This window comes from Trachymyrmex cornetzi, unplaced genomic scaffold (assembly GCF_001594075.2).
Source record: "Trachymyrmex cornetzi isolate Tcor2-1 unplaced genomic scaffold, Tcor1.1 scaffold99, whole genome shotgun sequence".
Lineage (NCBI taxonomy): Eukaryota > Metazoa > Arthropoda > Insecta > Hymenoptera > Formicidae > Trachymyrmex > Trachymyrmex cornetzi.
Window position 1 is genome coordinate 4,077,145 of NW_017300343.1, and position 25,689 is coordinate 4,102,833.

General features: G+C 38.8%; 1 protein-coding gene across 1 annotated transcript in view; it reads right to left on the minus strand.

Moving 5' to 3' along the window:
- Window positions 1–1,899: 1,899 nt before the first annotated feature.
- Window positions 1,900–25,689, minus strand: part of ft (cadherin-related tumor suppressor fat) — a 110,345-nt gene continuing 86,555 nt past the window's right edge. The window contains exons 3-23 of the mRNA XM_018521686.1: window positions 24,698–24,934; window positions 21,272–21,661; window positions 20,571–20,987; window positions 19,850–20,182; window positions 19,433–19,610; window positions 14,715–14,895; window positions 13,961–14,214; window positions 13,247–13,677; window positions 12,759–13,103; window positions 12,256–12,585; window positions 10,865–11,983; window positions 9,312–10,427; window positions 8,531–8,807; window positions 7,871–8,152; window positions 7,294–7,598; window positions 6,943–7,208; window positions 6,374–6,817; window positions 5,700–6,069; window positions 5,149–5,361; window positions 3,844–4,831; window positions 1,900–3,595 (exon numbers count right to left, since the gene is read on the minus strand). Coding sequence (XP_018377188.1) covers window positions 2,514–3,595; window positions 3,844–4,831; window positions 5,149–5,361; window positions 5,700–6,069; window positions 6,374–6,817; window positions 6,943–7,208; window positions 7,294–7,598; window positions 7,871–8,152; window positions 8,531–8,807; window positions 9,312–10,427; window positions 10,865–11,983; window positions 12,256–12,585; window positions 12,759–13,103; window positions 13,247–13,677; window positions 13,961–14,214; window positions 14,715–14,895; window positions 19,433–19,610; window positions 19,850–20,182; window positions 20,571–20,987; window positions 21,272–21,661; window positions 24,698–24,934 — 9,558 coding nt within the window. The 3' untranslated portion in view covers window positions 1,900–2,513. The remainder of the gene's footprint in view (window positions 3,596–3,843; window positions 4,832–5,148; window positions 5,362–5,699; window positions 6,070–6,373; window positions 6,818–6,942; window positions 7,209–7,293; window positions 7,599–7,870; window positions 8,153–8,530; window positions 8,808–9,311; window positions 10,428–10,864; window positions 11,984–12,255; window positions 12,586–12,758; window positions 13,104–13,246; window positions 13,678–13,960; window positions 14,215–14,714; window positions 14,896–19,432; window positions 19,611–19,849; window positions 20,183–20,570; window positions 20,988–21,271; window positions 21,662–24,697; window positions 24,935–25,689) is intronic.

Here is a 25,689-nt window from a genome sequence, read left to right on the forward strand (position 1 = left end):
ATTCACACGCGCGGTTTTATTTACAAGATGAAATCAGGCCGAGGACAGATCTCATAATTTACAAAGTAAACGCGTAAGGCGATCGTCGAGGAGGTCGCATCTCGCGATCGCGAAACGTTGTTTGGAGAGAGGAGAAAATCAGTCTGGTAGTCTGCCGCCAGCAGACTACTCTCAGGAACGCTACGATTAGGAGCCGTTATTGCTTTAACGAGCACGAATTGAGCACGAATTTGACACGCCCGCGAATCACGTTATCATCCGCGTGGCGGATTCCACTACAGCCCGATAATCCCATTCATCAGCGGCGTTCCGTTATCTTCGCAATCTAAGAATTGCAAAGTAGTTTGTTGCTTGTAATGTGGGAAGACGAACTCTCTCCCTTCTCTTCTAATCAAAACGCCGTGTCTTGAGTCGAATGGCTGAATGGCACAAATGCTATACAATACTTAACAAAAACAAGGAAAATTTAACAAAACAGTTATTATTTGGAATATTCTAAAATCAGATAATATACATATAATCGATATATAATTTCCAGATTTAATCCGGATTTATTAAGACAATGGATTTTACGATTTTTTAATCCTCCGCCGGCAATGTTAGACTTTAAAAGTACAGTCACGTCGAAGTTTAAATACAGAATTTTTTTTATTATAAATTCAGATAAATTTAAATCTATAAAAAATAAGTAAAATAAAATTCAACTTCTACGATTTAATATAAATCTATCATTAAAACTTTCATAAGTATATATGTAAGAATTTTGTCAGATCTTTAAATCTTTATACGGTTCGGAACAATATAAAAATTTACATTAAAATTTGAAGACTCAGATAGGTAGACAACGAGTAAAACATTTCACATTGCCGATGGAGATTTAAGAATGACGATTCTATCATCATGAACAAAAAGATATAAGGACTAGTTCTGTCCCATACAGCACAGACTTTCAAACGTTCCAAAGACATTTCCAGAGGACATCTATGTTTATCTTAAAGACGTTCTCAGGACACATCTCTTGGATAAAGTATGCTGTGTGGGCGTATATTACAGTATCAAAATCCAAAGTCAATTAAAAAACAACCGTTCCTATTTATTGAAATTGCAATTTTAGTAAGTAACATAATAAAAGTCGTGATTAATTAATCACTAATATTTTTATCTTCCTTTTATTTTTCATTTACTAATAAAAAGTCAATTTTCGAGACATATAAAAGGATCAAAATCTAATTCACACACCCGCGTATAAATACAATATAACTATACATTGTCATATAAATTAATTTATAACAAATTTTACAGTTACGTATCCCGAAAATCAATTCATTTTGCAATTTCAATAAACAGTTTTAAAAAATTCTCGATTAAAATATTAAAAATCCTGAAATAAATGCCACTTAGCCATTCAAGCAATCATTACGATATGTACGACTGTATCGAGTATGCATCTGGCACGACAGCTTAAGATATATGTATACAGAAGTCGCTAGTTAACAATTATAATTGGACTGTCTCGATACCCAGTCGCACATATTTCCGTCTCACCGGCGGCAGATAAATCGTCGTAATTAAAAATGGCATTTAAAGTAATCTCGCGTGATTGCATTTCGTATTGAATATCATGTACGATCGCTCGAAACGTGCACAACATGCAAATTTAACATCGACATTTAATGCTACTAAAATTAACATATTATTTGTAATATTAATAATTATCGATTAATTAAAATCTTAACATTAATATTATAAATAATATTAACTTCACACACACACATGCGTGATTTTTCACCTTGTAGAAAAATACTATTAGATTAGTGAAAAAAAACTTATTAGAAAAAATAACGTACAATATTAAAATCGAATGGTTTTCCAAGTTATTTCTAATCATTTTTTCGTGAGTCTAATAATATTTTTCTACGAGGGTCGATTGTTAATGATACATGATATCCTGTCGTAAGAGAATATTTGCAGTTCGACCGATCGTACCGAAGAGTAAATATTACGCGCTCCGCGCGAGCGTAATCATTTTGATTAGACACGTGTCATTTAGTATTTACAAAAAAAATTGCGAGATAAAGAGTACAATAGAAAACAACGAATTTCTCCCGTGCACGATGGGAAAAATACGGACGAGTCTCTTCGAGGGACGTTTCCTCTCTGTTTTATGGCAAGATGGCCCGTTCGACGTGGCACCTCACTGCAACCCCCAAACGTTGCAATGATACTTTTCATGACATTTTTCGCTAACATTTTTTTCAATGTGTCCTCATATGACTCAAAACCACGTTCGATCTTACAAGCCCGCGAGACTGGATGTCACTATTTATGCTATCAATTTACAAACGTTCGACTAAACAAACTAAATAAGCAGCAAAACAATTCGATAACATTCCTAAGAGGAGCTCGCACATTTCCTCAGGTCGAGTCTTTACAATTTGCCTGAAATAAATCTCACAATCATTAGACTACTATTGTTCACTAAATTGTCCCGGCGTCATATCTAAGGATCCGTTTCAAACGTATTCCTCAGACGGTTTGGGGATATTCGCCGGTAATCTGGGTACTCGACTGGTACTGTCCGGCAGCTCGGCGATGTCGATAAACACGCCGACGAGGCTCTCGAAGTTGGGTCCCCAGTTGAGCAGGTAGTCCCAGCTAAGAGCATCCTCGGCGGCAGCGGTGGTGGTGGTAGTGGTGGTAGTGGGCGAACCATTAGTGGCGTGGGTGCCATAGAGGAGGCCGCCCATATGAGTCGATAGATCATCGTCAGAGGCGACGAGGGTGCTAAGGGAGCCGCGAAATGAACTGTCGAAGCCGTCGTAGTTGCCAACGTTCGGCGGCAGCGGTGGTTTCGTTGACTGCGATGATTCAACGTTGCTCCTTCCCTGCGGGCTGTTCCTCTCGTCATCCTGTTTGGCGAACAGGTTGTCGGACCGCTTGTCGCCCACTAGTGATCCGTTGTCATATTCAATCTCCGAACACGTGAAGCTGTCATTACCACTCTCGTCGGTGGTTGACGAATTTCGTCGTTCGAGCCTCTCTACGGGGGGTGTGTGACGTCGGTGATGATGGAGAGGCCCGTGCGCAGGTGGACCCCTGGCTTCGCTGGAGGAGCTCACGGCGTCCAGAGTGGAGACCAGACTGGACGTTCTTGGACGAGAATTGAGTCGCTCAATCTCTTCCGCTGTGAGACCCATTGGGCCCGATGACACATTATTCACAGAGTTTTCATTGTTGGACTGAGGGGCCTTCCTGCTGGCGGTCGAGCCTGACAATTGACTCATGATGGGCGAGTTCAGACTTCTCTCGCTGTTAGAATTTAACGCGTCCTTGCCGACACCGCCGGATGAAGACGTGGTGGCCAGCAGCGCACTTTGCAGCGGTTTTCCGCTGATGTCGTGCAGCGTGAGAATCCGCGGTTGTTGTGCAGATAACTCGCTGCTGGGAGATAATCTCGCCAGAGGGGTGCTCTGGAGCAATTTTGGCGCTGGTCCAGGTGGTTGGTTCACGCTGGGTGGTGGCATAGCTCGTGGTGGAAAAGGTCCGTTATGACGATGTTGTTGTCCCGTGTGTTTGTGATGGTTACCATAATTACCTGTACAATAAATAATTTCTATTTAAGTCAATTAAATAATTTTAAATATATAAATATATATACGCCTTTTAATAATATAATAAAATACGCTTTATTATATTATTAGGTAAGATTTAAAACACGTTATTCTTGCACTTTAGTCGACATCAACTAAAAGACTGATGTTATATTACTTTTAATTACTTTAGTGTCGACTGGAACTAAACATTAAAATTGTTTTCTCTAATAAATTATTAGTCATGTCTCACCTATAGGAGGAGGAGTGGCTTTATATTTCCTCATGCCGTCGCGATAACCCTTGTAATGATATACGATGTCAATGTCGCTGGGCGCAATAGAACTGGCGTTCTCCAAGTCGTAATGCTCCGGGATGTCGGGTTCCGGGTTATGCTCATGAGGATGAAGAGAGATTTGGGTGGGCGGTGGTAACGGTGGATGCTCATCACGGATGGGAGGCGACTTGGTGACCTCACGCTCGATGATATCCGGTCGTTGCGGTCGATGCTCGGCGGTAGAGTTGATCTCGCGCTCTTTGTACTTCTTCGAAATCAACTCAGGACCCATGTGACCGACGCCGCGCAAATCCGATGTGTCAGAGATATACGTGTTCTCATGACGGGACATGAGATTGTCATTTCCGGAACCGACCAGAGGATTGCCGGTCATGATGGCACTGGTATTTTTGTTAACAACCGATGGTGCTGACTTCTCTTTGTTCTGTCGGCGCAGTCGGAACACTATGAAACTCACCAAAATGGCAATTAATAGGATGACGAAGAAGACGATGACCAGAGTAATGCCAATACTGAGAGGGTCCGCGGCCGTGGCCGCACCGATACCGATCGGACCTCTGCATCCAGTGCTCACTTTGCCATGATAAAGCACATTTTTGAAGATTGAACCGGAACCGTTGAATGGTTGCACCTCATTATTGATGGTAAAGTTAGCCAGACAACCTTCAAAACTCCTAAAGCCAGCGCTAGGAGCGTAATAGAGGTCCTGGCTGACTCCACCAATCGATAAGACGGACAAGTATGGATCAAGAAAATCATGAACTCCTGCCAAATCTAACTCATCGCCTGTTAGAGTACCGTCGATCAACAGTCTTAATCCTCGAGCGTAGGCATGGAGAGTCAGATTATGCCAACGTCCGTCGGCGAGACCGCCCTCAATATTAATCGACATGTTCACTGGTGATCCAAGAAGAGACATGTAAACCAAATGGCCGTTGCGAAGCTGAAACACATTATAGTCGTGTTAATTAGATTGATGAAATGGAATCCATTTATTTATTTTCCACATTATTTTTTTTATTTGTTCTTTATTCATTTATCTGTGATCTAAAAGTCAACAATTAATATAGAACAAAAGTTGATATATCTCAGAATGCATCCAATTTATAATTGGTTTAAAATATGATTAATATTACTACTAATTTTTGGTAATTTTTGATAATAATAAAGTTAAGACAATTCTTGAGAATTAACTATTTTTTAAATAAATGATTTTAATATTTGTTATGAGACAAAAAGGTGGTTGAAAATGTATCTCACCTCTACAGATGTAAAATGCTTATTTGTTGCAGCGTATATTAGAATACCATCGGGTCTGACGGTTTTAAACATCAAGCTAATTGTTTTCAAAGAAGGATTCGTTATAAAGCTCGTATCCTCGATAAGACCGCGCTTAACGCGATTCACGTGCCATATCGTTGAACCACCGTAAAGGTACTCCAACAGTTGCATTCTTCTGTGTTTCTCCGAAATCTGTACAAACAATCATCACAATTCAAAATTATTTAAAAATAAAATTAATGGAGTATTAACAAAGTTGAATCCAACATGATATCTCTAATCACTTGAACATTTAAATCCTTTTACTAATCTTTTACTAACAACTTTTAAAAATTTATTATTTTGTATCAATAATATCAAACAATATAATATTAAATATCTAGTATTAAACTTGTTAATAACAATGTGTGGTAAATTCATTGTTATTTTTTCATTATTACATTTATTATATTAGTAATATTAAGTAAATATAATAATTATAATAAAATATTAGGCTATATAAAAAATTAACAGGATTTATTTATTTTTACCTTGAATTGAATAAATCCTCCCTCACTCAGTGTGATGGGTTCCAGGGCACCATGGCAATTGGGCGCTCTCAAAGATCCGCACTGGCACATCACTTGGTGCCACTTGTCGTGACATTGAGCATCCACATCACAGACGGATGCAGCGTCCTTCTCATCTTTCAGGCAAGGATTCCGTTGCGATCTGACACACGTGGATTTCACACCACGCGATGCGAGCGGATTCGTCAGATTCAAGGTCCTTCCATTTATTGACACCGAATGAATGCAACCCACGAAGTCGTCAGAGTGCACTTGACCTGGACGCTCCAACACGGGATCAGCATTTTCCAAGCCGCCCAGTAAAAGAGGATTATTGTTGAAGTTTAAGGTCCTGAGAACGTTAATGCACATTTTTTAATTTTGATCTACAGCGATCAAGCATTTTGAGTAAAATAAATCATTTTTTTTAATATCGTTCCTAGTAATTACCTCTATTAGCATTAAGTAATTAAGTTTTACGATTTAAAATAAAGTTTCTATAATTTGGCAATCAAAACTGTATATAATGACGTTTAATCTTAATAGAATTTTAGAATGCTTAAAAGTTTAGTTTTCAGTTGAATTTTAAGGTCTCATCTATGGATTGATCTTCTTTTGTTAAAAAAAGGTATTTGAAAAATTAATAGGGCTCTCACCCAGTCGGGCCCACGTCGCCCGCGTAGCAGGTACCATCACTTGGTCTGCAATCGTCGCAGACGTCGCCATGTTCCTTGCAAGTGGACACACTGAGCGAGATAACTCTGCCGTTCCGAGTGGCGGTGACCTTGTGCCATTCACCATCCGATACTGGCCGCTCTGTCTTAATAGTGACGGTGGTGATCGCACTTCTGGCACCGCCGTACGAGAAGACCACTCGGCCATTTATCAATTCCAACACGACGAAATCCGAGCGGCCACCCGTTTGCGGTGCGTAGTTGTACAGTAGCAACGCGTCCGGTTTCGTGGTGGCGAACACCATAGTGATGTCATTTGTGTTGGAGTCCAGCGCCGGGAATGCCATATACGACAACTCGTGAAAACCGAAGGTCGAGCGTTCGCAATGTCGGCCGTAGCGACCCTCGGGACAGCTACATCGATATCTAAGTGGATAATAATTTTATATCTTATTTCACTTTCGTACGAATTCGCACTCAGTCATTGAATGGAGCAAGTATGTATATAGATTGCTGTGCCATTTAAAATTATATTTAAAGGATCAACAAACCCAGGTTTTTCTCCCACACATAAGCCACCGTATAAGCAAGGATTCGGTCGACAGGAATCAGTGACTGCTTCACAGTGATTTCCTCTGTAGCCCGCTCTGCAAAGACAGAAGAAGCTGAAGCTATCCGGGCTCTTTCTACACGATCCGCCGTTTCGACACGGATTGCTGGCACACGCATCACCTCTCTCAAGCTCGCACAATTTGCCATCGCGATCGATAGGACAAGTGCATTGGAAATCGTATCCTAAACGTCGGCACTGTCCTCCCTGTAAAAATTTTCATATTACATTTTATATATATTAAACTTTGTTCCATGTTTTATTTGTAGAATATCTTTTTTTAAGTACTCACCAGCAAACAGGGATTTGGAGAACACGGATCCTGTCTTCTTTCACATCTATCACCGGTGAAGCCGTCCCGACACTTACAGGCCATCTCGTGCAACATTCTGGGCGACGTTAGGATCAGCGCTTGGCTGTCGGTGATCCTGGCGTCATCGTATATAGCCAATCGGTCACTGCAGCTGCCTCCGTTTTCGCAAGGCATGTGTTTGCATGGAGAATAGTTGATAATAAATGAGTGATCTTCGAACAGCATCTCGATGTGATCTTGATTGCGCATCAGTAGATCGGTTACTTCGTATCTCGTCCGATATCCTAAAGAAAATGAATAAAATATTATCAAAGTTACATTATTACTTTAATTCTAATGTGTATAATATGTTGTAAAACCGAATAATATTCATAAATATTCCAAGTAATGTGCAGTGCTACATTGACATCAAATTAACGCGAAGTTCAACAAAATCTTCAAGTTTCACTCGTTGTCAAGATGGCATAATTTTTATCGCGATAATCAAGTGTTACTTGGAATAATGACACATAAATATATCAGTTTGATATCCAATAATACACATATTTTAACTTACCTTGCGGAGATTCCACAGCCAAGTGAACGTTCAGATCCGGTCCGTTTTCACCGATGCTGAAAATGGTGAGTGTTTCGCCGACATTGATCTTTTGCTGCAAAAGATCCAAGAGAGCCCGATAGTATCGGCTAAGAAAATCATTAGCGGTCAATTTGACAATTTGCAGGGTCACGCTGTTCTCGATAGTCGCGTTTGAGAAGATCAGGAAATCGACGGTGACCTTGGAGACCACATCCGGATGTCGTCCATCGTTGCCGGAGACGCTCAAAGAATATCCTACTTCTGTATACAGACAATCAAGATATTAGTTAAAAAGTTTTCTACGTAATATTCTACTTGGAATAAATTAATGTTCATAGATATCGATGATAAAATGTATCTAAACCTCAATCGAGACGTAACATTATAAAATGCTTATCGAAAAGCTAATACGTTACACACACTTTTTAAAAAATATATAAATATACATTACTTTTACAAATATCCAATTTAATATTGAAAATTAGTTATTTATAATATTAAAAACAATGTGTGTGTGTGTGTGTGTGTGATTTTTAATACTCAAAACAAGAGTTTTTTAATACTCAAAATAAGTAGTAGAAAAAAAATTTGTTGTAAATCTCGAGAAATCTGACATTTCGCGATTGATGTATAACGTGCCTGATGTAATTTTGTTGGTGTGCAAATCGCAGGCAGTGGGAATGGTGAGTACACGCGAACTCGCGCCTTGAATGATCTTGCACGTGAAAGCCCCGGTGATATCCGGATCATTGGGATGCACATCAGCGATCTTTCCCAGTGGTGTTTTGCCATTGAATGAGTGCACCATCACATGCACCGATCTTGGCGTGGATGGACTGTCGTTCTGATCAGTGACGATTACAACAATATTATGCTCGCTCTTCATTCGAGGTATACCCGAGTCCTCCACTTCAATCTATACACACAAAAATATATTGCATTAACTTCTCTTAAACACTATTTATATAAAGCAAAATAGAAATTTCCTATTTTGTTTTTTTGTAATCTAACATGTATTTTCTTAGCAATCCTAGGGTTTCCAAAATTCTGTCAAAAAATTTTATTTTTCATAGATTGATTTAGATTGAAAGAAAAAATTATTACCAAGTTTCATAAACATGAAATTAAAATAATCACTATTTTTATATTTGAAACCCTTTGAAATATTAAAAACTATGAAAATTTGAATCTAGAATCTCGATTTTTATCAATTACAGAAATTATATTAAGAATTAAATAATATTCATAAATAAACATAAAAATTTTCAGAAAGTAGTGTAATCTATGTGTACATGTGTACCTGCAGAGATCTTAAAATTTTCTGAAGACTAACTGCTTTATCGCTTCTTTCCGATAACAAATAATGTAACAAGGTGGTACAGTTAAAATTACTTTTATTACAGTTAAATGCGATACCAACCATGAGATCCAACTGCGGCATCGTTTCTCTATCAAGTCTTCTGGTGGCTCTCAGTATACCCGAATGCTTGTCCAAGGTCACCATATCGCTCTGTCTTCCTCCGATCAATCTATAGGTGAACGGCGCGCCATTGGGTGGCAGATCAGGATCAGTCGCGCTCAGAGTCATGATGCTGGTACCTGCTGGTTCGTTCTCGCTGACGTAACCGATTACTTCCGGAGGATCGAAGACTGGACCGTTGTCATTGACATCTAACAGCTCGATGTGCACCATTACGGTGCCAGTTTGCGGCGGTGAACCGGTGTCAATCGCGCCGATCGTCAGATCGTATGTGGGCACGGTTTCGCGATCCAATTGCTTCGCCGTCTCGATGTCACCGGTTTGTGGATCGACTTTGAAGGCTTGACCGAGATTGCCACTGATAATGGAATACGAAAACTGATTGTTCTGTGGCTTGATGTCCTTGTCGATCGCGCGGACAACGAGCACGCGGGTGCCGTGGGGAGCGCTCTCCGACACGTTGGCTTCATAGGTGTTCTGCAGAAATTCTGGCGGATCGTTGCCATCCTGGATGGAAATGATTACCTGCGCTTCATCAGTGTCATTGCCACGTATACCACCGCCGTTCTTTGCCATTACTGTCAGTACCACCCGATTCTGCGTCTCGCGATCAAGCTGGCGCGACACCCGAACGATGCCAGTGTCCGAGCCAATCGAGAACCCGCGGTCGTTAGACGAGCCCACGAAAAGATAGTACACACGGCCATCCTCGCCCGAGTCCTGATCGGTCGCCTGAACCGCGCCAACTGGCGTGCCCACTTCGGCGCTCTCCGAGACGTCCATGTGAAACACAGGTTGAATAAAATGAGGATAGTACTCGTTTACGCCGGTGATGTAAACCACCACAGTTGTAAAGCCGACCATTTGCGGGTTTGAATCCGGATTGGTTGCGACAATATCGAGAATATACTCATTCTCCTCTTCGTAATCGAAGGTAGCATCTGATGTGATCACACCGGTATTGCCGCGGATGCGGAAGTAGTCCTTGCCGGTACCACCTAGGATTTCATACTGCACTATGGCATACTTGGGTGAGTCAATGTCCCGAGCGACCACCTGGAATTTTGTGACAAAATATAAAAAATTGCAATACTTACACTATAGCATACTTGACTTTCTTTTCCCAATGCGCTTATAACTTTTTTATTAATAAAAATATATACATTTGCTTGACATTGTTAAATTTCTTAATGCATTTCGTTAAAAAAATTTGTTTACAGTATATTCATTTTTATAAAATTTCATAAGTAATCGAATTGGGTTGAACATTAAGTATGTCATATACAAGCACGTTGTTTTCGTTTTGGCTCCAAAGATCATTAATTGATTTATTTAAGAAATGAGGAAACTCTTGAAATATAGTAAATTTATAATGATTTCTTCGTTTGTTTTAAGCTCAAGATTCGAATAATTTATCTAGCTAGCTAATCGGCTAAAAATCAAAGATGCCGACAAACATAAACCAGAGTAAAAAATTCCACGATGAAACATACCTTGTAAACGAAACTATCGGGCGGCGAATTTTCCGGTAAAAACGCTTTATATCTGCTTTGATTGAAGGTCGGAGGATTGTCATTGATGTCGGTGACATGGATAGTTAGGATCGCTACTACTTGCTTCGGCTCGAATCCCATATCCGTAGCGGTGATGTTCAATCGATATTCCTGTACCTGATCGTAATCAAAAGGCTCGAGTCGAGTAACTACGCCGGTGATAGGATGTACGTAAAACTGATTCTTGTCGTTTCCTGACGAAATTGTGTAGCGGATCATGCCGTTGGGCCCACTGTCGTTGTCGTAGGCGTAAACCGTCTGAAGCGTGGCATTGATCACCTCGCTTTCCGGCACTCTGACTTGGTAATTGTCGGCGACGAAGGCAGGCGTATGTTTGTTCTCGCCAGAGATTATAAGAGTCAGAACAATCTCATCCTTCTGCGGTGGCACGCCTTTATCGGTGACACGCGCTTTTAGTAGGAACGTCGCGCCGATGGCAATACCGTTGAGACTCTTGCGCACGTAAACCCAACCAGATTGCTCCTCAATGGCGAATAAAACATCAGTTTCGTTCATGTTCTCCAGGGAATAACTGACCTCTGCGTTCACACCAAAATCGGCGTCATCATGGGCAATCAGTTGAATAATTCGCTTGCCTACTTCACAATTCTCCGGTACCGCTGACAGATAGGATCTCTGCTCGAAACGAGGAGCGTTGTTGTTGGCATCTACCACGCTCACGTGCACCACTGCCCTCGAGGACATTGGTGGTTTACCATTATCAGTGGCGATCACTGTCAGCGAGTACAGATTCTCCGGCGAGGACGGCCGATGAGTGTGTTTGTAGCGTAAGGTACGCTTGCTGAAGACATCACCGGTAGCTGGGTCAACAGTGAAAAGATCGGACGGTTGCAGTAGGCTGTAAGATATAACGGAATTCGGTCCCTGTTTATCACGATCAGTAGCCGCGACCGTGCCAACATGCGTCACTTGTGGCTGAAGCTCGGGGAAAAGGAAATGATAGGTATCTTCATCAAACTCGGGTGCATTGTCATTTTGATCCTGAATAGTGATTGTCAAGGCGGTCTCTGCTCGCCATGCTCCGTCCCCTACTACGACCTATAACGAAGTTATGGAAAATAATATTAGGAATTGGAAATAGAAAATATAAAGTACAACATAAATATCTTCCTTCGCTCAAATCTAAATGTGCATAACTTTAAAAAACGGTTTATATTTGAATTTTTTAAATTTCTAACAATAAACAATTTCTCTAAATTTTTATATTATTTTTGATCAATTCAAATGCAATTTTTTTTATTTTATGAAGATATAGTGTTACAAATCTACGTTAATTACATATAATAGTGAATTAAGACTAAATATCCTACCTTTAGTAGATACTCATCCTGCTCCTCTCTGTCGAGCTGTCCAGCCACAGTCACATTTCCGCTTAGGGCATCGATGGAAAACTTCATTCCTGGATTTACGGTGAAGCTGTAACTGGCGTTTGCATTTTGACCAATGTCTAGATCACTGCTGGTGATGCGTATAACGAACGTGCCAATTTCTGCGTTTTCTGTCACGTTGACGCTGAACAGTCGCGTGAAATGCGGCGGATTATCATTCTTATCCAGAACGGTAACGAGCACCATGGCGGTGCCGGTTAATCGGGGATGACCTTGATCTCTGGCTTCCACGATGAGCTCGTAAGACGCAATCTGAAGGAATTCCAATATGAATATAATTGAATGATACTATTAATTAAACTTGAGATTTTTTTAGATATTTTCAGGATCCTTAGATGGACAGGTTCGAGATAATTACAACTGGCTTTAAATATTGTAATCAATTAATTGGATATTATGACTGTAATTGGCTACAATATCCGCACCTCTTCGCGATCCAATTTTTCATTGGTCTCAATCTGCCCGGTTCTACTGTCAATGATAAAGGACCCGGAGAAGTCGTCGACTAGATGATAAGTGACTTGTCCGTTTTCTCCGGAATCGCGATCTCTCGCTGACACTTTAATGACGAATAACGGCGGATATTCCTCCTCCATCACGGTCGCGTTGTAAATGGCTGCCTCCATAATCGGTGCATTATCATTGGCGTCCGTGACATTCACTAGAAGTTGGAGAACGCTACGCAGCGGGGGTGTGTCCGAATCGCGAACTTCAATCCAGGCTTCGTAGTGCGGAGCCGTCTCGTAATCAAATCCAGAGGCAACCACGACCTAAAGAAAAATTGTAATAATAGAATAATGTGTAATATATTAAAAAATAATGAAAATCATTTTTTAAATAGTTTTAAATTTCATATGAAAAGAAGGAGACAAAGAACTACATAAGTAAAATTGAAATGTCCGATCTCATTTACCTCTCCGGTGTGAGGATCGATTCTTAAAGCATCTCCCACATTTCCGCCGGCTATACCATAGATCAAGTTACTCGCTGGTCCGCTCTTCGGTGTAGTAGCACTCAGCTTGGTGATCACTTTGCTCTCGGACACATCCTCAGACAGCGTGAACCTCGTACTGACGCTGGATCGGAAGCTGGGGAACAGCTGCCGCTCCCACAAGTGGATCACCAGATCGGCTGTGACGTGCTGAGGGTCGGCACCGCAGTCCGACGCCAGTATTTGTAGTTGATAGGTGGTTTGGTCGTCGATCAGTTCTTGAGTAGCACGGATCACGCCATTGTTGAGGTCGATCGTGAACCGATTGGCGTCCTTGCCATGCAGCCGATAAACAATCCGCGAATTCTCGCCGTCATCATCATCGTTTGCTTTCGCGCCGAAGACAAAGTCACCTTTAAAAAAAATCAACATCAACATTTGGGTTCGCAGTTAGCTAATTGGTGAAAAGCAAAATCACTCTTTAATGACTCTTTCTTTCAATAATCAGCAATTGTAACTAGTTGTTGTAAATTTGCTCCATTCATTCTCAGATAATTTAGAAATTGAAAGTTAAATTTGATACTTGCAAACTTCCTCAACAATTTTGCTAAAAAAAATCAACCTAATTTCTTGAATTTTTCGAAGAAAAGAAATTCTTCTTTCTGAATTTTCCTGGAATCGCCAATCTCGTTATACCTGGTTTAGTCGCGTTTGGAACATAGGCTGTATATCGGGGACTGGAAAAACGAGGGGCATTGTCGTTCACATCCGTCACATAAATCGTCAGATTGACGGCAGAGGCACGCGGTTCTGTCGGGCTTGAGTCTCTGGCCACAAGAGTCAAATAATACACAGCAGTCTGCTCGCGATCCAACGGTACCATGGTGAACACCTCGCCCGTGTCAGGATCTGCGGAAAATCGCTCCGCTTTGTCTCCAAGTAGGTTGTAGCTATTTTGAACAGATAATACAAATTATTTAAAGTATATTATCACACAATAAAATTAAATCGAGCATATTTTATCAATACAGACTATTATTTTGCTACGATTGTTTTGGATTCTTAAAATAAGTATTTTTTTTTTTAAAGTTCCTATATAAATTCAACTCTTTGTCGCAAAATTTTGCGTAAAAAAAATAGAATCTATTAATTGCTTACTTAATTATTAAATTTTTTTGTAACTATTACCTTAAACTCTAATTAGAGCTAAAAGTGCGATACAGAGAGAGAGAGAGAGAGAGAGAGAGAGAGAGAGAGAGAGAGAGAGAACTGTAGAATATATCTGAACAATATATTTATAACAAAAACAAAGAGGTAAATCTTTTTCTAACGTAAGAAAAGTAAAATTACACAATAAACTTTCTTTCAGATTCAAGATCACATGCATGTCCTTCCTAAAATGAAGTGCATTTTCAATCATAATTACGCAACATCAGCGAGGAGTACCTACCTTATTTTCGCATTGAATCCTTCATCCTTGTCTGTCGCATGCGGCTTGATGACCCAAGTTCCAGCGGGTGCGTTCTCCACCACGGTGGCCTTGTAGTCCTGCCGAGCAAACTCGGGACTGTGATCGTTCACGTCGAGGACGACAATCCTGACGATGCCCGATCCGGTGAGAGGCGGCGAGCCTGCGAACACGCGGAAAAATGCGATGTGAAACTTTAGTCGTGTATGTCGTCGGGTAGTCATAAAGACAACCGTCGTCGCACCGATGCGTCGCTCTACCTTCAAGTTTTTCTATTTTTATTAACTTTTTTTAGCTTTTATTGCTATCTCGCGAACCGTAAAGTCGCGCGACCGTAGTTGGGTCAGTGGCGCGATTATTCTGCTAAATTTACAACCCGCCTCTCGCGGCTCGTTTATGACGGTTTAAATCGGTCCAAACGGAAGGTAAACCGGGGCCATAATTTTAACAGAATATTACTGTGGTGCCCGCGAGACGCCGTAAAGTGATTTAGAACTTGTCCGTGCTCGCCATGAAATATAGACACATATTTACTTTTAACCGACGAATCATTGCTCCTACAATCTTTCCTTTGCAGATTTCTGTTGCGAAATTAGTTGGAACAAAAATAAAGTTCGCAAATTGATAGAGGAACATCATTAAAAGCAAAAGCCTACTGATGTTATTTATTTTATTGCATTGTTATTTATTTTATATTTCTGAATGTGAGTCAATTGTAAATACGTATAATAATTGCGTTTATTGTAAATTTACTCCTCAGATAAATTTAGGAATGAAAAGTTGAATTTAATGCTTCGGGAGCTAAAAGTTGAATTTAATACTTGTAAACTTCTTCGACAGTATTTCTAAAAGAAATCAACCTGATCCTGCTTGAATCTGTCAAGGAAAGAGATTCACTTTCTTATCCTTACAGAAATCTATAATGCTAAAAGACAATAATTAATTACTTATTTTTAATATTAAAAGTGATATTATTTAATACTTTTAGTATTTCAAATAAGTAATTATTAACTTTCAATAATAAATTAGGCAATATTAGATTTCTATACAAGGGTAGTCCATTTAATTTAATATATTCAACTAGAATGATCCTAATTGGTGTTTTCTTGGGAGTCGCTTTCAAAAAACAAAGGACAGTGAGAAAAATTTCTGGTTAAAAATAAACAAACCAATAAGAATTTGCAGATATCAATAAGAATTTCGGTCATCATAATCAGACATCTGGTTATCTCAACTAGAATTATAAGAGATTTAACGAAAAAATTCTGATTCGTCTCAACCAAAAATTTTTCTCAGTGCAAGTACATTGAAATAATTGGGGTTGTGAGGAAAAGCGACTTTTCTGGATCGCGGAAGTACGCCGCGTATATAATGGCCGGTACACACGGGGGTAATTTAGACGTGACACAGGCGTTCTCCAGCGGTGCCCATTGTGCTACCCACTTATGATTTACGGATTGGGATACCTGAAGTAACGACGTTAGTACGCGCGGAAAAATCTCGCAGCGGCTTAATTGCGCCGCCTAAAACGCACCATTACTCTCCAGCAGAAAAGGAGGGGAAGGGACCGATTTCTCTGATTGCACATCGGATATATGTGTACGCGGCACATGTATATGTACATGGCAAGCGTTGGCGTAGCCCAGGGCCACGCGCCTGTACGGACGTACACCGTTCAATCACGCGGAGAGTTCCCGTCGAGGGATAAGAGAAAGGAGGAAAGAGAGGAAGAGAGAAAACGGGAGAAGAAGACGGAGGCTGAGACTGAAACCGTATTTATCATGTTCTAGGTAAATATCCCGTAAGACCGTAAGAGTACAAATTGGATATACAGACTGCGTCAAAAGTCTTACGTTTTCCTGTAGGTGCAGATTTTTCCTCGATTACTTGCTTGAGAATATATTTGATAAAGAAAAGAATTAATTACATATAAAATTTACATTAACATTAATTAATGAAGAATACGAAAAAATACCATTCAATAGATGAGTCTTGCAAAAACTGACTCGTCACGTATCATAATTCTTCGTAAAAACAAAACATTTAAAAAAGTATAATTTAATCTAAGCATAAAAGTCGATGTGTCAACAATCATGAGATTAACAATCCATCTTGGAGTAACGGTAAAAATTTGATGGAAGAAAATATTTGAAAATAATAAAATATAAGTAACCATACCTATATTATAAATAATTATACTCATAATATATAGGTATTTAATTACTTATATTATATTTTATTATTTTCAAATATCTAAATATCTATTCTAATATAAATAATTATGATCAATAAAAGCAAGAAAATAGAAGAAATGTATGAAAAATAAGAAAAAAATCATAGACGTAGCGGTATATAACAATTCCGGAATGACGTGGTGAACGCAAGTTCCCAGGGATACAGAGCCAGGAGAAATGGCCCACTTTGCATAACAAGTAATCGCACAATTTGCTTACTGCTTACTAATGACAGTAATGAAGAGGCTCACTTGTTACGCCGATTTCCACCGAACGGGATGTTCAGCTCGGTTGATCAGGAATATCAATTTTTAGGGAAATCGCTAGCCTTAGGTATCACGAGTATGAATAAGAGAGTAACAACGCCTGTATATGACTTCTCGCGAGAATGTTATCCTTATCGGAAGGGTGTTAAGAAGTAATCCTTGTTAAGCGCCAGTTGGCGGTATTCCGGCTGATATGCCTTTTTAATTATAAAGAATTAAAGCACGGACACGCAAATCATTGAATAGTATTTCTCAACAGAAACGAAACATCCTGTTTACGTGCGACAGATGCTGAAGGGGTCACAATACCCTATGATCGCCCCAACGATGTGCATCGCGCAAGACAAAAATACGTGCTCCGAGATGACGAGAGTGCGCTGACGCGCGTGACAGTGTTCTGCGGGTATATGAATAAAGTAGAATATAATGTGCGAGTGCAGGCACTATCCAAAAGAAACGGTTCTCTCTCTCTCTCTCTCGCTCTCCTTCTCTTTTTAAACAAAAAGAAGAGGTCGTGAGGCCCGAAATGCGCGCAGGGCCTCACGAACGGCGGAACGAGAAGACGGGGGGGAGAGGACGACACGGACGAGATGGTGAGGTGGTGAAGAACGAAGCGTGCTGAAGAAGGGGAGGAGGGAGCCTAAAGCCCGCGGTCGAACAGGAGAACCGGAGGGAGGAATGGTAGAAGAAGAGGAGGAGGAGGAGGAGGAGGAGGAGGAGGAGGAGGAGGAGAAAGGAGGAGAGGACAGTGCCAGCGCCGAGGTAGACAGGGAGGAAGGCATTCGAGGCCGATTATCATAATCGCGCGTCATAACTCTGCGGGCTTGTCTACCTCGCCGGGGACCGATTGGACCATCGAGCCACCGCGACCGGGGGCGGGACGGGAGAAGGGGCGGGCGGGGAAGGGGTGAAGACCGGGGGAGAGGGAGGACCGGAGGAGGACTACCGGCTTCTAAGAGGAAGCAAGGAGAAAAAAAGGAAGGTTTAAGAGGGAGGAACTGCCCACCGCTTAAAGAATCTCATCGAACAACCCACAAATTTATATCCAATTTGTATATTACCGCTCATTACTTAAACCCACCGCGTACATAGTCTATCGTTTCTCGTCTATGTGCTGGGCAACGTTCGCTGTATTGACATTTCGGCGGACCGTCATTTAATGGACGGTTGGTGGTACGGTTTGCATAAGGAATTAGCACGAATCGATCGCCAGCATAATTTCACGAATGTTTAAGCCAATCTCGTATAGGATGACTGGAAATAATAGCAATCGCACCAATCGTAAAGTCAATTGACAGCCAATCAAAACTCTCTTTGAATACTTATATGATAAAAAAGAAATAGTTAAGTGCGTATTTCAAATATGCGATACAATAGTAATGTTTATATAATTAATATTATAATAACAGTAATTAAAATATAAAAATAAAAGACATTAAATAATAGATATATATATATATATATATATATATAGATATATAATACATTTATAAATACCAGTTTTTAAAGGAAAGAAACAAAAAAAAATACGTTTAAAAAAGAGAAATTGTCTGTCGTTTAAACCTTCTTCCTTACCAAGCAAAATTACATTGCATTAATTGTAACTATTTTCGTCCAACAATACTCGGTTGCATTGATGTGCCAATCCGAGCTTAATTAAGTTCTTTGTTCGCACTAATTCGCAACCAGTTTTACACAGACCGGCCACAGCGAGATGGATCGTAAAAATAATCCCTGTCAGAGAATAAAGGGCTGTCATTTCAATGTCGACCATTGTACAATAGATTGTCCGGAATACACTTATTTTTATAACATTTAAAAATTACTTTAATAAAATTTTCATAGAATATGAAAAAACGTTCGACATGTAAATACAAATATATGTAAATATGTAATCAGGGAATAAATGTAACTTTTTAAACTAACAATTCTAGCTACGCGATAAATAAACTTTGCTTCCTACAAATTACCGTATCTTCGTTAATTGTAACTAGTTATGAGTTTTCGTATCTACATTTGACTAGGTCATAACACAAGACATTCCAGCGATGTTGCAACATTCCTACCATTTAACTGGAACGTTGAAATGTTGCTGAAATATAATTTGAATGTTGCTGGAATGTAGTTAAAATGTTGCTACAATATTGCTGGGATATTCTATGTTCAATGGGATATTTAATAACTGCTGTGAGTAACTTACCGGTATCCATAGCCGATACAGTAAGTGTATATTCTGGTACCAGTTCCCTATCCAACGGACGAAGAAGCGATATATCGCCGGTGCTCGCATTTATGCGGAATAAATCTGTGTCACCCTCCTTGAGGAAGTATCTCACTTGATCGTTGTATGGTGGACTGTCCGCATCGTACGCCTTAACCTTTTAGCGGATAAACAAAATTTTAATTTTAATTTATTTATCAAAATACATTCGATTCGCGCGTACAACAAAATGAAATTTCGAGCTATATAATTATAATTAATATTTAAATTTTTTAATTATTATTGTGGAATTATTACGCAATTTTTTTAAAACTCGAATAATCGATTTGATTCAACAAAAGGACTCGAATATTCGAAATACTTCGAACGCTTTATTCTTTGCGTATTATTAATTACCTGTTTCACAAAACCGCTACCAGGTGGTACCATATTCTCCATAACGTGCGCTAGATAGGGCGAATCAAGGAAAATTGGAGCATTGTCGTTGATGTCAAGTACAGTAATAGTAATTTGGGCTGTATCGCTGCGCGGCTCCTTTCCAACTTCCTCCGCGCAATCCTCGCTACGGATCATCAGATTGTACCGGGGTTTGCGTTCAAAATTCAAGTTTTTCGCCACCCGAATCACGCCACTATCCTCTGAGATCGTGAAATCCCGATTGTCATCACCCATTGCGATGCTGTACCGAACTCTACCGTTCGCACCCTCGTCGAGATCCATCGCCGACACCTGAGACCAAACCAACAAAAAATGACGATTTATAATTTAAGCATATTAAGAGAAATAGACAGAAATAAAAGCATTTATTTTTATTAAAGAAAAAAAAGACTAGAAAGAACATACAAAAATATATAAAGTTTGACAAAATTAATATAACGTAAACATTATATAAAGAGAGAGAGAGAGAGAAAGATACATTTGTATCTTTTAATATTTTGATATTAATTGCTCTACTTAACAGACATTTCATAAAAATTGTAACAATATCGGTTATTGTAACTATATTCCGTCTATAGATTTTAAATTCTCTTTGTCAGAAAATTTAGGACAATTTAAAGAAATCTTATTTCTTGTTTCACTCTTCTAAAACATTAAAGTTTATTGCAATATCACTGACTTGGAGCACACTGGCACCGATGCTAGCGTTCTCGGCGATGGTGGCGAAGTATTGTCTAGGATCGAACACCGGTGAGTTGTCGTTTTCATCCAACACCGTGACGGAGACAATGGTCGATGATGATTTCGGCTGGTCGCCTCGATCTTTGGCGATGATGTCCAGAGTGTAGTTGGATCTTTGCTCACGGTCTAACGATCCGGAAAGACGCAGAATCCCATCCGATAGACCAAGGGTAAACGGTAGATTACTGTCATCCTTCAATGTATACTCGACGTAACCGTTTCGACCCTCATCCCGATCGATTGCTTTTATCGTCATTACTATCGTATTAATCGGTGCGTTCTCAGATATTGTTATCTCCTTGGACGATACGAATTCCGGTGACATGTCATTCACGTCCAACAACACCACCGTCACCTACGTCGTTTGAATGAAGAATAACGTGTATTGTTTCAATAGAATAAAACAAGAAAAAAAACAGAAAAGAGAAATTGTCAACATGACTTTCACCGTGCATAATCGTAACTTTAATGCCAGAGATTTTTATTGGACGTCATCAAATTTAAATATATCAAGAGAATACTTAATTTTTCTAATATTTTTGATAAATATGCTGAACTATACTCAAGAATTTTTGAAACTTTCTCATTTATATAAAAACATCATAGAAAGTTTTTTCAGATTTTTCAGGATTCACTAACCTGTACTGTAGAGGACAACGGCCGCGCCGGCGGTAGTGGACTATCAGTAGCACTCAGCACCAGGTTGTAGATTGGTTTCCGCTCGCGATCGAGAGCCCGGCGTGTAAAGAGAGTACCGTTGTGAGCCATCCCAAAGTCACCGTCCTCGTCGCCGCCGGCGACGGTGTAGACGACTCTACCATTGTCACCGAAATCTAGATCCTGGGCTGTCACAGTGAGGACGGGTGTGCCGATAGTCGCGTTCTCCACAATGTCGGCCGCGTGCGGACCGGCTTCGAAGATTGGTGAGTTGTCATTTAAATCGACAACGTTACAGTACACCGTCACGGTGGACGATAACACGGGAACACCACCATCCGTAGCTTCCACGACGAAGATGTAGTGCTGTACCTATATATAACGCAAAGTAAAATAGCCAAACAAGTTCAGATCTAATTATATGATTTAATTGTACGAAGAATATAATATTGTATCCCTCTAAGAAAAATGTGACATAAGTAAAAAATATATAATTGTTCAAGAAAAAGAGAAGAAAGTTAAATATTTAAAAATTAATTATTTATAATTTAACATAAATTAATCGCAAATTGCAAGTTTCAAATTTACAACGTAAATATTAATTTTATTATCATATGTTATAGATCCCTAAAAACTCATTTTGATTGATCCAATATATATCTCATACTGCAAATTTTAATTGATTTGTTATATATTTCAGGCTAAATATAAAGGAATTTATATTTTATTATACTATTTATTTGATAGATTTAGTAATAATAATACTTATACATGTAAATTAGTAAGTTAAATTTATTTTTATTAATAGTTACTAATAGATACTAACTTGATTTAATAGTTTTTTAACAACACATAATAAGCCTAAAAATGGCGACAATGTCCAAACTTTAAAAGATAATTCTTCTTCTTGGATAAAATTACTGGACAGCGTTCAGTACAAAAAAATTGGAAAAGAATTAACGGTTATCTTTGTAACTTTCTCTGTAATCTCTGTAATAGATCCGTAATAGAACCGTAATAGAACCGTATCTCTGTAATAGAACCGTATTTAATCGTTTTGCAAAGACTATAATGTTAATTCGGCACCGTGCTATTTCTTTGTTTCCGATGCATTCCGCATACACACGCGCATATATGAACGTATTTCGTGGCTCTGTAATAATGTTGGCGTGTATCTAAAAGGGCATTACGTTGATGAAGGGTTCTATAAGCTACCCTTATCCCGTACCTCTCGCTTACGCTTTTCTTCTTTCGTTTTCTTCTCGGTAGAAACTGCATCAACACACATCCGCTCTATCATAAAGCGCAAATCAGTGGCGTAGCCAATGACTAGCACAAAAATAAGCATCAATCATATTATTGCATTGATATTAATGTCGCGATTGACGACCAACGCAAAAACATCAACATATATTTTACGATAAAACTAAATGAAGATTTAAGGGAACAGAAATGCTAACAGATAAAATATGTCGACATAAACCTACAAAATGAACAATTAAATCACGCATGTACAAAGGAATAGAGACGTTTAGGATTATTCTTTTTATATGATAAATTGTTAAGAATTAATATTTTATATGTACTACACATATATGTACACAGAAAGAACAATGTTTTGCTAAAATACCTAAAAATTTAGCTAGACATATTTAGATCTGAAAATAATTTTGTGTGAATCATTAAAATAATCATATAAGGCGCTAAAACTATTCGCTAAAATGTTAATCTATTATTATTTCTGTTCTCTTGAATCTTCATTTAGTTTTATGTCCTATAAAATATATGCCATTCTATGCACATATGAATGTATTATATGCAATAATATATAATTGATACTTATTTTTGCACCAACCATTAACATATAGATAAGTATTAATTTTGAAATGTGAAAATATATCTAACCGAGGAAAAGATTGCAAATATTTTTGCACAGGCAAAGGGTTATTGTTTTTTTTGGCTAATGAATAAGTGCTTGATAACTAATAACATTTTCATCTGAAGAATGAACGCTTCTTCTTTAACCGAAAAAGAACAATTATTCAATAGTTTCTTGTATATTCGCAACTGTTCTCCCTCCTTGGTATTCTATTTGAGAAATTGCGTGTCCCATTTTGTAAAGTTTTTAAATTTTGGTTACGCTACTGGCTACAGTCTATGAAGTGTTCCCGAAAGTATAGCTAAGTATGGCTTGTCTCCAAAACGTAGCATAGGAAGAACCGCCATTAAAGATTGTCTGTTCATCGATCTGTCTGACTGTTATAGCGTTAAACCCTAAATTTTAGCGTTGCCCACCGCTTCGGGTAATATAATAGGTGAGCTAAGATCCTTGAATGTAGCGTGTTCATGGTTATAATCGCTGCCCGCGGCATTCGACGTGTTTTTAATGTTACACGCGTGCGTATTTCAGTTCTAAGAGACTGATCTGAACGGAACTTCATCTCGACGGGTCGCCGTTAACCCCCATCTCATCCAACGACTGTTATGATGGACATATCTATAGCGATATGTAAACATATGGCATCAGAATCATCCGGCATTATCGTTCCAGTTCATGAGCATGCTCTGGGTTATGACTGCGATCATTTAATAGCGTCTTTTTACGTGGAATAATAAATAGAGAACGGGCAAGTCACGGTTATGTATATGTAGAAAGAGAATGGATGAGAAATCAAAGAACAAGTCGAAGTCTTTTGATGCCGAAAGACTGACTTCATTTGCGTTACTATTTTGCTCATGGTCCGTTATCAAAAAATTCCATGCGGAATTATCCTTAATTGCGGAGAGATTCAAGCAAAATTCAAATTTTTTTTATGTCCATGATGTCAAGATAAAAGTTTGAACGCTAATTAATAACAAGTTCTAAAATTAATACATCGTAAAATTTCTTACTATTTATAATCACGAGAGAATGCGGCTCATGAAAAATTCAAATTTTTCTGTCAATAAATAAGGACTAATCCGGAGAAGAGTTGAAATCTCGAGGTGATCGTTATCTGATTCACTCATAATTTATCGATAACTTCATTTGCGTTACTATTTCGCTCATGGCCCGCCAAAACTGACCTGTCAACAAATTCCACGTGGATTCATGAACTATTCATAATCGCGGAGAGATTCATACAAAATTCCAATTTTTCTGTCAGTATAAATAAGAACTTCAATACTCCCGACAGGGAGTAAGGTCAACGTGAAATACTTTGAAGCATTCTTGAGTGGTCAGTTAGTAAAACTCCGTCTTTTGATTTCTTCTGATTGGTCAATCAAATGTTTCAAAGTATTTGTAATAAGACATTGACCGTATACCTAGGATCAGAATAGCGACGATCATCGCCATTGATGACTTCATTCGACAAAGTACTTTATTATTGGACGTGACAGCGTATGGATTGTTTCCAGTATACCAACCTGCTCATAGTCAAGGCTCGCGGTGAGTGTGAACACGCCGGTGCTTGGATTCAATGAGAACACATCGTTTGCCCAGTCGGAGATGAGCACGTAGCTCAAATGGCTGTTGGGCCCCTCGGCGTCGGCGTCCGTCGCGACGACCTGACCAACGCGACTGCCTCTCGGCACGTTCTCCGGAACATCGAACGAGTAAGCCGTGCTCTGGAAGGTCGGCGCGTTGTCATTGGTGTCGGTGACCTGCAAACAGTTTTTGAGATTCTCTATTAGCACAGTATAATGATGTAAGGCACGGCATATTACAATTACGTTTGCATAAAAAGAACTGTTTCGCTAAAGTATATTTGCTAAAGTATATTTAGCTAGATTTATATTTAGCCAGATAGTCTGACAAAAATAAGAGTTTTGTTCTATTAACTGGAATTCTAGTTGAAAATGGAAATCAGAAAATGGAGATTAGAATTTTTTGGTTCCATTTATAACCAGAAATTTTCTTCAGTGTATAGATCTAAAATAAAATAATTTTGTTAGTTAGACCATCAAAATTATTATGTAAAACGTTTGAACTTGCTAGAATTTCAAAGTTTTTTGCTCATCATGTTTGAGTTATATAACTATTTTGATGATTCAACAAAATCGTCCTTTTCATTATCATCTTTACACTGTTGTGTAAATAAATTTATGTACATAAAAGAAATATTTGTAGAAAAAAATGTACTTGTCTATACATAAGCGCTGACAAAACTGAAGATACTAATATTTTTATCTATAATTTTCTTTAAATTTTGTAAAATATAAAAGATAATTTTTTAAAAATATTGTCACAATATTAGTATTATTCTCTTTAAATTTTTGTATATAAGATTAAAATAATTTTTTAATATATAATAAATTTTACAATATTAGATGTTATATCCTCTTTTCATGTACGTTCGACGAAAACCCTTTATCTAGTATTTAAACACGATTCTAAGGGTTAGATGCCCACTTCCCTT